This window comes from Pleurodeles waltl, chromosome 1_2, assembly GCF_031143425.1.
Source record: "Pleurodeles waltl isolate 20211129_DDA chromosome 1_2, aPleWal1.hap1.20221129, whole genome shotgun sequence".
Taxonomy (NCBI): Eukaryota; Metazoa; Chordata; class Amphibia; order Caudata; family Salamandridae; genus Pleurodeles; species Pleurodeles waltl.
This window is the reverse complement of record NC_090437.1, coordinates 127256913-127272004: the sequence shown is the minus strand read 5'-3', so window position 1 is coordinate 127272004 and position 15092 is coordinate 127256913. Positions and strand designations below refer to the sequence as shown.

The window sequence follows — 15092 nt, the reverse complement described above, 5'->3', positions numbered from 1 at the left end:
ATTGTCTGAACTTAACATTATACCGAACTTAGAAGTCAACAGTGGTCTCAAACCCAATTCTAGGTTTGTCCCCATTTTGCCTCCAGACAACCACATCGATGTATTCTACAAAGCTGTTAGTACGGCTCTCTATGACCTAGAGGACAAAAATAGTGCCTGCACCCGTAGACCAACCGCAAATCTCAACCCTGATGAACTCCGGGCACTGCACAAACTCTCTACCTGTTCAGACATAGTCATTAGGGAGGCTGACAAAGGAGGTAACATTGTCATCATGAACAAGGCGGACTACATCACAGAAATTGACAGACAACTTAGTGACACCCAGGCCTACTCTGTACTATCGACCAATCCCCTTCCCGATATCACCAGCTTGATTGGAAAGAAATGAAAATGTCACTTACCCAGTGTACATCTGTTCGTGGCATCAGTCGCAGTAGATTCGCATGTTCTGCAATAGCTCGCCATCTGGTGTTGGGCCGGAGTGTTACAAGTTGTTTTTCTTCGAAGAAGTCTTTCGAGTCACGGGACCGAGTGACTCCTCCTTTTGTCTCCATTGCGCATGGGCGTCGACTCCATCTTCGATTGTTTTTCCCCGCAGAGGGTGAGGTAGGAGTTGAATTGTAGTAATAGTGCCCATGCAATGGAGTGACTAAGTATGCACCTATTTAAGGTTGAGATGATACATATATAAATAATTGAAGGTAACTTCCAAACTGCTACAGGCTCCCGGGGAGGCGGGTGGGCACATGCGAATCTACTGCGACTGATGCCACGAACAGATGTACACTGGGTAAGTGACATTTTCAGTTCGATGGCATCTGTCGCTGTAGATACGCATGTTCTGCATAGACTAGTAAGCAGTTATTTCCCCAAAAGCGGTGGATCAGCCTGTAGGAGTGGAAGTAGTCTGAAATAATGTTCTTAATACAGCTTGACCTACTGTGGCTTGTTGTGCGGATAACACGTCTACACAGTAGTGCTTGGTGAATGTGTGAGGCGTAGACCATGTGGCTGCCTTACATATTTCTTGCATTGGGATGTTTCCTAGAAAGGCCATGGTAGCACCTTTCTTTCTGGTTGAGTGTGCCCTTGGTGTAATGGGCAGCTGTCGTTTAGCTTTAAGGTAGCAGATTTGGATGCATTTAACTATCCATCTGGCTATACCTTGTTTTGAAATTGGGTTTCCTGCATGAGGTTTTTGAAATGCAATAAAGAGTTGTTTAGTCTTTCTGATGTTTTTTGTTCTGTCAATGTAATACATCAATGCTCTTTTGACATCTAATGTATGTAGCGCCCTTTCAGCTACGGTATCTGGCTGTGGAAAGAACACTGGAAGTTCCACTGTTTGATTTAGATGGAACGGTGAAATAACCTTTGGCAAAAATTTAGGATTGGTCCTTAAGACGACTTTATTTTTGTGTAGTTGTATAAAAGGTTCCTGTATTGTAAACGCCTGAATCTCGCTTACTCTTCTTAGGGAAGTAATGGCGATGAGAAATGCCACCTTCCAGGTTAGGAACTGTATGTCGCAGGAGTGCATGGGTTCAAAAGGTGGACCCATAAGTCTAGTTAGGACAACATTTAGGTTCCATGAAGGAACAGGTAGTGTTCTTGGTGGTATAATTCTCCTAAGGCCCTCCATGAATGCTTTAATGACTGGTATCTTATATAGGGAAGTTGAATAGGTAGTCTGCAGGTATGCAGAAATTGCTGCAAGGTGTATTTTAATGGAAGAGAAAGCTAGGTTAGATTTTTGTAAGTGAAGCAAGTAACCCACTACATGTTCTGGAGTTGTGTGTAATGGTTGTATTTGATTAATATGGCAGTAGCAAACAAACCTCTTCCATTTACTTGCATAACAGTGCCTGGTGGATGGCCTTCTGGCCTGTTTTATGACTTCCATACATTCTTGGGTAAGTTGTAAGTGCCCGAATTCTAGGATTTCAGGAGCCAGATTGCTAGATTCAGCGATGCTGGATCTGGGTGTCTGATCTTTTGGTTGTGCTGTGTCAACAGATCTGGCCTGTTGGGCAATTTGATGCAGGGTACCACTGATAGGTCTAGCAGCGTTGTGTACCAGGGTTGCCTTGCCCAAGTTGGTGCTATCAATATGAGTTTGAGTTTGCTTTGACTGAGTTTGTTTACCAGGTAAGGAAGGAGAGGGAGAGGAGGAAAAGCGTAAGCAAATATCCCTGACCAGTTCATCCATAGGGCATTGCCTTGGGATTGTTTGTGTGGGTATCTGGATGCGAAGTTTTGGCATTTTGCGTTCTCCCTTGTCGCAAACAAGTCTATCTGAGGTGTTCCCCAGAGTTTGAAATAAGTGTTCAGAATTTGGGGGTGAATTTCCCATTCGTGGACCTGTTGATGATCTCGAGAGAGATTGTCTGCGAGTTGATTTTGGATCCCTGGTATAAACTGTGCTATTAGGCGAATTTGGTTGTGAATTGCCCAATGCCAAATTTTTTGTGCTAGCAGGCTTAACTGCGTGGAGTGCGTCCCCCCCTGCTTGTTTAGATAATACATTGTTGTCATGTTGTCTGTTTTGACGAGAATGTATTTGTGAACTATTATTGGTTGGAAGGCTTTTAGTGCTTGAAAAACTGCTAGAAGTTCTAGGTGATTGATATGCAGTTTTGTTTGATGTACGTTCCATTGTCCTTGTATGCTGTGTTGATCGAGGTGTGCTCCCCACCCTGTCATGGAAGCATCTGTTGTTATTACGTATTGTGGCACTGGGTCTTGGAAAGGCCGCCCCTTGTTTAAATTTATGTTGTTCCACCACAGAAGCGAGAGGTAAGTTTGGCGGTCTATTAACACCAGATCTAGAAGGTGACCCTGTGCTTGAGACCACTGTGATGCTAGGCATTGTTGTAAGGGCCTCATGTGCAGTCTTGCGTTTGGGACAATGGCTATGCATGAAGACATCATGCCTAGGAGTTGTAATACCATCTTTGCCTGTATCTTTTGTGTTGGATACATGCGTTGTATGATGGTGTTGAAATTTAGAATTCTTTGTGGACTTGGAGTGGCTACTCCCTTTGATGTGTCTATTATGGCTCCTAGGTATTGTTGTACCTTGCGCGGCAGAATGTTGGATTTTGTAAAGTTGACGGTGAACCCGAGTTTGAAGAGGGTTTGTATGATCTGATTTGTGTGATTTGAGCACTGTATGAACGAATGGGCCTTGATTAGCCAGTCGTCCAAATATGGGAACACATGTATTTGCTGCCTTCTTATGTGTGCAGCGACTACCGCTAGACATTTGGTAAAGACTCTTGGTGCGGTTGTTAATCCGAAAGGCAGTACCTTGAATTGGTAATGTATTCCTTTGAATACAAACCTTAGGTATTTCCTGTGCGATGGGTGTATTGGTATATGGAAATAAGCATCCTTGAGGTCTAAAGTTGCCATGTAGTCGTGTAGTTTTAGCAATGGCAATACTTCTTGTAGTGTGACCATGTGGAAGTGGTCTGATTTGATGAAAGTGTTCACTACTCTGAGGTCTAGGATTGGTCTCAGTGTTTTGTCCTTCTTTGGTATCAGAAAGTACAGTGAGTAAACTCCTGTGTTTATTTGTGTGTTTGGCACTAATTCGATTGCATTCTTTTGCAATAGTGCCTGCACTTCTATCTCCAGGAGATTGGAATGGTGTGTTGTTAGATTTTGTGCTTTTGGTGGTATGTTTGGAGGGAATTGAAGAAATTCTATGCAATAACCATGTTGGATAATTGCTAGAACCCAAGTGTCTGTAGTGATTTTCTCCCATGCTTTGTAATAATGACCTATTCTTCCCCCCACTGGTGTTGTGTGGAGGGGGTGAGTGACATGTGAGTCACTGTTTAGTAGTAGGGGTTTTGGGGCTTTGAAATCTCCCTCTATTTCTAGGGAATTGCCCTCCTCTATATTGTCCCCGAAAACCTCCTCTATACTGTCCCTGGTAACTGGACGGTGTGGCTTGTGAGGTGCTGGCTTGTGTGCTTTGACCCCGAAACCCCCCTCGAAAGGGCGTTTTACGGAATGTGCTGTAATTCCCTCTGCTCTGCGGGGAGTAGAGTGCGCCCATGGCTTTGGCAGTGTCTGTATCTTTTTTGAGTTTCTCAATCGCTGTGTCCACTTCTGGACCGAACAGTTCTTTTTCATTAAAAGGCATATTGAGAACTGCTTGTTGAATCTCTGGTTTAAATCCAGACGTTCGGAGCCATGCATGCCTTCTGATAGTTACAGATGTATTAATTGTCCGTGCAGCTGTATCTGCAGCGTCCATGGAGGAGCGTATCTGGTTGTTGGAGATGGCCTGTCCCTCTTCAACCACTTGTTTTGCCCTATTTTGTAAGTCCTTGGGCAGATGTTCAATGAGATGTTGCATCTCGTCCCAGTGGGCTCTGTCATAGCGCGCAAGTAGTGCCTGGGAGTTCGCGATGCGCCACTGGTTTGCAGCTTGTGCTGCGACTCTTTTACCAGCTGCATCGAACTTGCGGCTTTCTTTATCTGGGGGTGGTGCATCTCCAGATGTGTGAGAGTTGGCCCTTTTCCTAGCTGCTCCTACAACGACAGAGTCTGGTGGCAGCTGTGTAGTGATGAAAACCGGGTCCGTAGGAGGCGGCTTATACTTTTTTTCCACCCTTGGTGTGATTGCCCTACTTTTGACCGGCTCCTTAAAGATGTCTTTTGCGTGCCGGAGCATACCAGGGAGCATAGGCAGGCTTTGGTATGAGCTGTGGGTGGAGGAGAATGTGTTGAATAAGAAATCATCCTCGACCTGTTCTGAGTGGAGGCTTACGTGGTGAAATTGTGCTGCTCTAGCCACCACTTGAGAGTACGCGGTGCTGTCTTCTGGTGGAGATGGCTTTGTAGGGTATGCCTCCGAACTGTTATCTGACACTGGGGCGTCATATAGGTCCCATGCGTCCTGATCTTGGTCACCCTGGCTCATGGTGGTGTGAGCTGGGGAGTGTGATGGAGTTTGTGCTGGTGAAACGTTAATCACGGGCGGAGGAGAGGGTGGTGGTGTAACTCTTTTCACCACTTTTGGTTGTGGTGTTTGTTCCGTCTGGAACTCCAACCTTCTCTTTCTCCTAATGGGGGGAAGGGTGCTTATTTTTCCTGTCCCCTGCTGAATGAAGATACGCTTTTGCGTATGGTCTACATCAGTTGCTTGTAGCTCTTCCTCAAACCTATGCTTCTGCATTTGGGAGGTTAGCGAGTGCTCTTCTGTTTAAGAGCCTGAAGCTGGGTCGCTTGCAGTCTGTTTCGGCATCGAAACTTTGTCTGCGTGTTTTTTCGGCTCCGAGGTGACTTTTTTCCTTTTCGGGGCCGAAACCTCTCGGCGTCGATCTGTTTCGGTGCCGCTGTCTCGGCGTCGAGCCGTGTCCACACCGGCATCTCGGTGTCGAGGCTTGTCTCCAGCACTTTCTCGGTCCCGAGAAGGCTGCGTGCCGGTGTCTCGACCGGAGTCGGACGATCTCGGCACTGTTTGGGCCTTTTTCGGTGCCGACGGTCGGTCACCGATTTTATGGGTCGAGCCATGGCCTGGTGGCAGTGGCGTCCCCTGGGCCTTGTAAATGTTCCTTTGAGTGGATTTCGACGTCTTACTCACGGTTTGTGTATCGTCGAATCCTTCGGAGTCTGAGTCTTGGATCGAGAAGGTACCTTCCTCTTCTTGTTCCTCGAACTCCCGTTGGGCTGTCGGAGCGGACGCCATCTGAAGTCTTCTGGCTCGACGGTCTCGGATTGTTTTTCGGGACCGGAACGCACGACAGGCCTCGCAGGTGTCTTCGCTGTGCTCAGGTGACAGGCACAGGTTGCAGACCAAGTGTTGGTCTGTGTAGGGGTATTTATTGTGGCATTTGGGGCAGAAACGGAACGGGGTCCGTTCCATCGGCGTTCTTCAGCACGCGGTCGGGCCGACCAGGCACCGACGGAGGATCGAAAAAACTACCCCGAAGGGCACCGGAGCTCTCCGATCTTCGATGCGGTGTGGAATCTAAGTACGCCGATCCCGAACGCAACAATACCGACGAAAATCTTCCGAAATTAGCTAATTTTCCGTTCCGAAACTCGGAGCGACAGGAACACGTCCGAACCCGATGGCGGAAAAAAAACAATCGAAGATGGAGTCGACGCCCATGCGCAATGGAGACAAAAGGAGGAGTCACTCGGTCCCGTGACTCGAAAGACTTCTTCGAAGAAAAACAACTTGTAACACTCCGGCCCAACACCAGATGGCGAGCTATTGCAGAACATGCGTATCTACAGCGACAGATGCCATCGAACTTGACATTTTGGAAAAATCAGTGCCTTCTGACCGACTTAGAATACAGATATCTGTACACTGAGGCACCCCGGGCTCCTTGCATATATATCCTACCCAAAGTCCACAAACCAGGCGGTTTTCCTCCTGGTAGACCCATTATCTCAGGGATTGGTTCTCCTACTGAACACATATCTGAGTACATTGACTCGTTTCTCCAACCATTGGTACATAACCTGCCGTCATATATACAGGACACTCGTGACTTGTTGTGCCAACTTGAAGACATAGAGTGGACGGAAGGTTGCGTGTTTGTTAGCCTTGACGTTAGCTCCCTCTACACGGCTATTCCCCTGGAAAGGGGACTTGAAATGCTCCAACTCACGCTTAGTGCCCGTGATGCCACATTGTATGAACACACACAGATGCTCCTTGACCTCACACGACTGGTACTGGAAAACAATGTATTCCTACATGACGGCAGGTGGTTTCGACAGTGCCAGGGTGTAGCCATGGGAGCCAAGTTCTCTCCCTCATATGCCAACCTCTATATGGGCCAGTTTGAGAAAATACACTTGTGGTCCAACTGCCCGACACATCTCACTGAACACATCCTGTATTGGGGAAGGTATATTGATGATATTCTTACTATTTGGACTGGTAATATCTCGGATCTCAATATACTTATCGAATACCTCAATACGAATGAGTTCAACTTGGTGTTCACTCACAAGGTTGACACTAATCGAATAGAATTCCTGGACTTACTCCTGTACATCACTAACAACAAGATCATGTCAAGACTATACAGGAAACCCACTGCTTGCAATGCCGTTCTACATGCGCACAGTGCTCACCCCTTCTCACAGATTAGGGCCATCCCATACGGAGAAATGGTCAGGATTCGACGCAACTGCACTGATACTCAAGTGTTCAAACAAGAACTTAAGAACCTGACTTACCGCTTCCAAGCCAGGGGCTACACTAATAAACTCATCTCGGCAGCAAGCAAACGCATCCTGAACAAAAACCAACATGATTTATTGATCAAAAACACCAAAAAACCTGTTACCAAGGGTCCCCCTAACAAAAGACCGGTCTCTTTCATTACACAATACAGCTCTGCTAGTAACACTGTGCTACACATTCTTAAGAAACACTGGCACCTGTTAATGTTGGACACTTGTCTCAAAGAATCACTGGGTGGTACACCCTCCATTGTACATAGCAGAGGTCGGACCCTTAGGAACATTCTGTGTCCCAGTTTTCTCTGTCCCTCCCCTCAATCACAACCCTCAATGTGGCTGCTAGAGAGACCGAATGGTTTTTACAAATGTGGTTGCTGCATATCCTGCCAACTAGCCCTCAACAAAACCACTTCCTTTTCTTACAATACTGCAACCACATACCACGTGAAGTCCTTCATGAATTGTAACACCAAGTATACTGTATATTGCCTGATCTGTGTATGTGGCTTAATTTATGTTGGTAGTTCCATACGTCCAATGAAAGAACGTATTCAGGAACATGTGAGAGCCATTAGGAATGTCAATACTAACTATCCCCTTGCTGTTCATTTCAACACCGCACACGGGGAAAAAGACCTCTTGGACATTAGATTCCATGGCATCACTCAGATCGCCAACTCACCGAGATGGGGAGACAGAACCAGGGACCTTCGGAGATGCGAGTCTAAATGGATCATAAAACTCTGTGCAGTTGAATTAGGCCTGAATACGGATAGTGAACTACATTTTTTTCTTACATGATTGTATTTTGCTCCATGTGTGTATCTCCCGTGTTGCATCCTTTTCGATTTTATATTTATGTGCATAACTATATCTGTGCTCGACATGTACACTTCACATTTTTCTTGATCTTTACATTGTTGTTGCCTACTTTGTACTCCATCATTGTACCTGTACGTCTACCTAAGCGTACAGATTGTTGCTGTTATGTACTATTCGTCATAGTTTTGGCCCTTAACTCTCACTGGCCAACTTGACACGATTATGTTTCTTGACAAAAGATTTTTTTGGCTATTTCATTATCTGCTGTTATCCCTTACTTATTCGCATTACCTTAATGCCTTACCCATTTCACACTTATACATGGCTCTTCTTACACTCTCTACTGCTCGTTCACTGGATTGAACTTCTCTATGTGTTATGTTTTGTTTTTTATCTTACTCCATTCACTTACCCTCCACTTTACATTTGTTCAAATATGCTTGAGTCTTTACCGGCTCCTGCTGTTGGCTTGTTCGTATCTACTTTATAGTTGTACTATTCTCTTCTTGGTACACTTAAGATGGCCACCGCTCTAGCTACCACAACAGTCCTGCTAGTCCTTCTTCTCCTTCGTTGATACTCCCACCCTCTATTTCTACGTAAGAACGTAGGTCTTCACAGACCACTAGACGCTCTTGAACTCTCACGAAGCCCGACGCTGCTCCTCTTCCAAGGTATTGTTACTCTGCCGCTATTGCCACTCTGTTGTAAGCTCCACTCACTCTCGCCCGGCTTTGCACGTTGCCTTTGACATTTCACTCTCATTTTTATTGCTACCGTACGCCCCGACTCCTGGTAATTTTCAATCACCAAACGCTTCCCGGCGTTTCTACAGTTACAACTTCACTTAGCCAGCGGTCACTACACAACCAGCTGGATCACCGCCACCATACTTCTCTCCATGTCTCAGCAGTCTTAATACCACTCAGCCATCGCTCATTACGCGACCGGTTGGTCTACTTTTATACTCATACCAACGTTTTTTATACGTATTTCCGACCGCGCTTCTGCTTATATGATCCGTACCATTTTCCCATCCACCGCGTTCTAGGCATTTCTCTACAATACTGCCCCACGTTAGTGCGGCTAATGTTCCCCACCTTATTGATCGGCACTTCTTTTAAAATACGCTTCTAGTACATCTTTATCACACGCTCGAATGGCTCAATTTTTCTTACCTTAGTGATCGCTACCCTTGGAAGCCATGCTTGCACCCCAACGTGCCATACGCTCAGATACTTTGATTACCTCTGTTTTGACCCGTTTTAACTACCTTGATGCCACTTCACTGCTTCATTTTATTCTGTCTGTTACCATACTAGTATAAACATACCACCCATGACTGGGTTATGCCCTATCTTTGTAACGAAGTATCCTCTGAGTCTCTGGCCTTCTTGTACATTTCTAATATATTTTTCCAACCACATCTTATCCGAAACCTCCCTAGGTTACGACCACAGGCTTATCAGGGCCCGCATTACCGATTGTACTAGACATATCGAATTCCTGCACGCACCGACAGCTGTTTTAGCAGCCATACCACATGCAGATCTACTACTTTCTAATAGGTATGTACTAATCTTTCTACTCCTGTCTTCATAGTCTACCTTAGTCTCACTTTTTGCTTTAGCCCGTCCTCTCTTTTCATGTTTCTATGTCTGCTACTCTCCCTTTTCTCTGGCCTCTCTCAATCCTACAACACTCTCTCATCTAGTACAGTTCACTTCATACCAGGCGTGTTGACAACATGGTTTCTAGATACATAGCATTGTAGACTCAATCTGTCTGAGTCTTCTGTCCACAGTTGATATTTAGTGACCAGTTTGCTTCGCCGGTCACTCTCACTTTTTATGGTTTGGGTCCCTTTCACTTTACACGTATCATCTATGCCGTGTTCACTACATGTTTACTATTAGTCACTTTGGAATCTTCCTCACACAATTACCTGACTGGCGCACATTAGATTTGATATCCACACATATGCCCATATTTTGCTTTCCTTACTATTTTACAGCCTTGATGAAGTCACTTGTGTGACGAAACACGTGTTGGCTGTTTCTCCATGATGACACAACCATCTCTAAACACCTACTAATAAAAGACATCATCTGCCACACAAAAAAGGACTTGAGACTTTCTTCAACTTGATATTTCCTGTTACCTGCAACACGTCACCAGGATTACGTTTTCGTGCTATACTGTTGGACATTATACTCTGTGTGCTGTGGCCTCCTTGTCCCCTTTTGAGGGGAGTTCATTTCTCAAGGATTCAGTCTTAACGGAACACTGATTTTCCAACTGCCTATGTGATAAAAAGATCTATAATTTCAGAGGCACTGAAATTTTATGAAATTGTGCTCAGGTTTCAACAAGAAGGCATCAATTCCTCCAGGTCTCCAGCATATCCTACTTCGTAAAGTACTTTGGCTCGGAGGTCATTCTCTCTTCAGGGCCAACTCTCCCCTACGCGGTGTAGAGGGGACATCGATATACTCTAGCTATAACTTGTTACAACTGTGGCCATCACTAGAATAAAGGATGCAATCACTCTGCATTCCTGATTCATTGTTAAAACCCTGGCCTGACTGTGATGAGGCCCAGCCTGAGATCCATTCCATACATTTTGTGTGTATCTTTTTACTTATATTTTAGTGTCCCACACTATTGGCCTAGACTGTCTCCTAGCCATAAATGGTATACGCCAGAATATGAAGCAAGTACTATATGTACCCTTCTACTGATCCGCAGGATGGCAGTAATTGCAAGTTGGGTGCTTCTCTAGCCAAGGAAACTTAAAATTACATATGTATCCACTGGAGTGCCACATACATTTTTATTTCTGTTCAGCTATTTTTCTTGTTCGCTCTATTAACCTTTTTTACTCAGAACTGTTGGGAACAAAGTATGCCAAAAAATGTAATCAGAAGACGGCTGCAAGTATGAGACAATGGAAAGCTGTGACTCAACATCGAACAAGTCTCATTACTAACCATTGTCAGTTGAAACTATGATCATAACATTTTCAAAGAAAACCACGATTAACAGATTGTGAAGCGAAGCTATGCTTAATTCATGAAGCAGTTTAAGGATCACCTGAGAAAAAGGATATACTCTTTCTCGCTGGAATTCAGTAAAAAAACTTACAATAATGGTCATTAACAGAGCATCTCTACTAACAGTATTCAATTTTAGGAATGCACATCTTCAAAGATGTTTACATCATTATAGAACGGGAGCCTGAGATCAGGCATGGATGTAATATTTTCCCATTTACCTTCAGGTTCAGATAGGCATACCAATCATTTCAGGAACAGTGATGCTGGGAGTGAAAATGAAATACCTCTACTAAATAATATCTCCCAAAATTAATGAATAAAACAAAAAATGTAACTTTCACGTTAAAGGATATTAAATCTCTGGGAGCTCTATGTTCAAGTGTAAGATGAGCTGCAAAGTCATCTGTGACATGATTTGGATCGCCTCCAGGTAATGCTGCACATATAGGACAAATCTGAAATTACAAAATCACAACACTTACAACACATAATTTTACCACCCTACAAAGATCAATGTTACGATCACCGTTTATTCCACGTCAATAGATCTTTACAAACCAAACGCAAACATGTTTCTTAAAAGAGCAGTGCTGTGTAAGGTGTAAAACAATTCCTCGTTATTTAATTCCCGAATGCAAACCTCCTAAACCTTATGTTTATTATTGTAAATTCACATTTGTAGTGCCATGTGAAATTAAGAAATATAGAAAAGTTAAGTTACTGAAGTCCAGACTATCAATTCTGAGATCTGTTGGCAAGGGTGCAAAAAAAGTAGAAACTGAGCTCTAAAGTGCTCCCCGATTGTCTGTCGGCATTAGTTTGCATAAACAACATACCAGGTGAACTGCTTTTGTGGATCCATATGCATATTTTTTTCTTGTTCCCCAACAAATTGTGACGGCTTAGAGCAGCTGCATTACATAACGCAGCCTCTAGACTTCTACCACACACAAAGAACAATCTACCTTGCAGAGGAGAGCTTGATATTTGGCTGACAGTTATGTTATACTTTAAAAGGTGTTGCGATCAATAATGGCAGGTAAAACAATGCCAGCTTTCTCACGAGTCTTATGGTGCGGTCAAATCGATTTTGTTTCACATTGGGCTCTGGAGATATAAAGTGGTTCATTATTTCCAGGGTGCTTGCCTGATTGAGAGGAGTGAGGAAGCACACTACAAAGTGGATGACTGTACACAGCAGGTAACAGTGTACAGGCTAGGAAAAAAGGTGCTGGGGTACCAGAGAGGACATGATTCGCATCCAAAATTGGGATATGAACATTCACAGTAAGAGTACAGTGGCAGGCTGGTCTGCACATATGTGAACCTCCAAGCACTACAAAGACAAGGCAAAAGAAAGCAATCAAGAAATCATTTAAAGAGCAGGAAAGATCTGTGCAAACACTCTCAATTGGAGGTATACGCCTTAAAAGCTTATGCGGATAACATCTAAACATCAACATGTTTTAGTATCACTGTGGAGCAAAAGACGGAGGAGTCAAGTTGACAACATTCCAAATTAGATAAATACACATGGTCTAAAATTGGTGACTATGCTCAAATAAACACACTGGAGAATGCAAGTCGAGAGCTAACAAGGGAGGATATACTAAGTACTATACATGGATAACATTTGAGGAGGTGCTGAAGCATTTCTATGGAAACAAGAATTATGGAAGATGAAAGCAAAAGTGATGGAATCGCCACAGTGATTCTCCAAAGACTGTATTATGTACACAGAGAAAATACAGGTTATGGAACCTAATGTGCTATTTGTGCCACCTTGACTAAAGGAGATCAGAAGTACTGGAAAAATTAGTCAACCCAAGTAAAGGAAGCCAGAGACCTTGTAGTGTACATAATGATGTGATTAGGTTAGATGAGGAAGGTCGCTATCAAGGGTTCCTTCTTCCCCACATGTGGTATCCATGAACACTTGTCCCGCAGACATAACAGTCTTTCATACTATGACAATAATGCCTCTGTGGAGACAACACTCTTGTATATTCTCTTAAAATGAAAATAGCATTAAACATGGATAATTAACATGGGCTTAAAAATACATGAAGTTACACAATTTAGTGATAGATATATATATATATATATTTTTTAAATTTTCAGTCTTTTAAAAGAGAACATAAGGCTCATGGAAGCCTAAAATACAGTCTCTGCTCATCTGTTGGAACTGAACCAAAATCCTCTATACCTTTCCTCCATCTAACCAGAGAGAGAACAGCATCTGTGTCACTAATGGTCTACGTTCATAGGCAGAGAACCACTCAGTTTGTCACTGTGTCCCTTGACATAAGAATGTTATACCCTTGAGAGGCTAAAACACTAGATTTTTATACTGTATTGCAGCAGGTAAAAACATGAGAACCTACTTCCTCTCATCTCAACGTTGTGCATGAAAATACATCACGCAAAAGCCAGGAGGAGTTAATGAACTGCCTGATGCTTTACCCAGCCTTCTTGTTCTAACACAGAGTTGCACACACACACACACAAATATATTTGCTGAAAAAAAAAAAAAAAAAAAAGGTTACAGGGACGTTATAGTTGGGTTTACGTTGTACACAAAATCATAGAAATTCAGCAGTAGTTATACTTATAGTTATACTTGTGTTAAGAAATTAAAACTCATGGCCTAAAGTTACTTTATGGGGCAAGTTTTAGTTTCTTCATATAAGTATAGCTATAACTCCTAAATTTCTATGGGTTTGTGTGGGTAAACCATAAATCTAACGATGATGCCCTGTAATCTTTGTTTTTTTCAATGAATTTCTATTTAATTTTATCATAAAGTAATATCTAACTACCATACGTTAATGCAAGCACAGCTGTGCGTGGCACGAACTGGTTAGAGGGTCTGGCCTGTGGTCATGCCATGCAGCCAAATCCTCTGCATGCACCCAACCCCACACCATGCACAGCCTTTGGCTGTATGTTGCAGGGGTTTGGTGTGACAGTGGGCATATATATATTTTCATTGTGCTTTGGATCCGTGGATCCAGCTTTAAGATACAATGGGGGCTGATCTGTCCTCGCGAAGGCCTAATAAAAAAAAATATATTGGGGCAGTTTCTCAAGGACCCCTCCATCTGTCCTATGGGGTCAGGATACCTGTATCCTGACCGCTTATGTCATTTTTCACTTTTGTCCCATGCACCCCCGGGCCAATTGAGAAACAAAATTGCAGCTGTAATGTTTCTCTCAGATTTTGGCCAGCTAATCAGGTCCTTGCTAAGCTTTATCTTTCTGCCAAATTTGGTATAATTCCATCTAGCGTTCCGGGCTGTAGTCGTGTTTAAAATCTCTATGCAAAATTGCATGGGGAAATGTGTTTTGGGACCCCTTTCCCCTTGACGAATTACCCCGAAGCTTTCAAGACAGACGCTGAAGTGAAGCGCAAACCAGTTTTCAAAGAGGGGCAAAGGGGCTCACAGGGGCAAAGTTATCAGCAAAACAAAAAACACTGTCTATGTAAAGTAGATCCTAACTATAACTACCTACTGGCTATCATAGACAGACAGGTACACACATATTTAACCAAAACTGACAGATTGCAGACTTCAGTAATGAATTACCTGAACTTGACAATGAAATACTTAGTATGGATATATGCATGAATGGTGAACTCACTACAACAACTTTAGGTTTTGACGTATATCAAGATTTGGAGAATAACTTTAAACAGGGGTGTGGAATTCCTATAGTTCGACGCCCAGGACATATTGTTTGGGGTCGAGGACAACAGGATTTCATGTTTATTTTGCCCTTGGGACACATAGACCCAACCCCCTGCAGCATTACCCCTTTGGCTGCCAGATTACAGTACCACATTGTGGACCATGGAAGGCAATTGTCTGCAGTTGAGTTATTATGTGTGTCCATATGTCAGTGCTGTTAGAACTTGTATTTAGGGTTCATTAATGCAAAGCCTTTATTTTTAGGGTGGTCCATCTACATAAATGTAAACTCAGACTGCCC

General features: G+C 43.5%; 1 protein-coding gene across 1 annotated transcript in view; it reads right to left on the bottom strand.

The window, feature by feature from the left end:
* Window positions 1-15092, bottom strand: part of KCMF1 (potassium channel modulatory factor 1) — a 459539-nt gene that overhangs the window by 283174 nt on the left and 161273 nt on the right. Inside the window, exon 4 of the mRNA XM_069236813.1 lies at window positions 11456-11557. Within this exon, the coding sequence (XP_069092914.1) occupies window positions 11456-11557 (102 nt within the window). The remainder of the gene's footprint in view (window positions 1-11455; window positions 11558-15092) is intronic.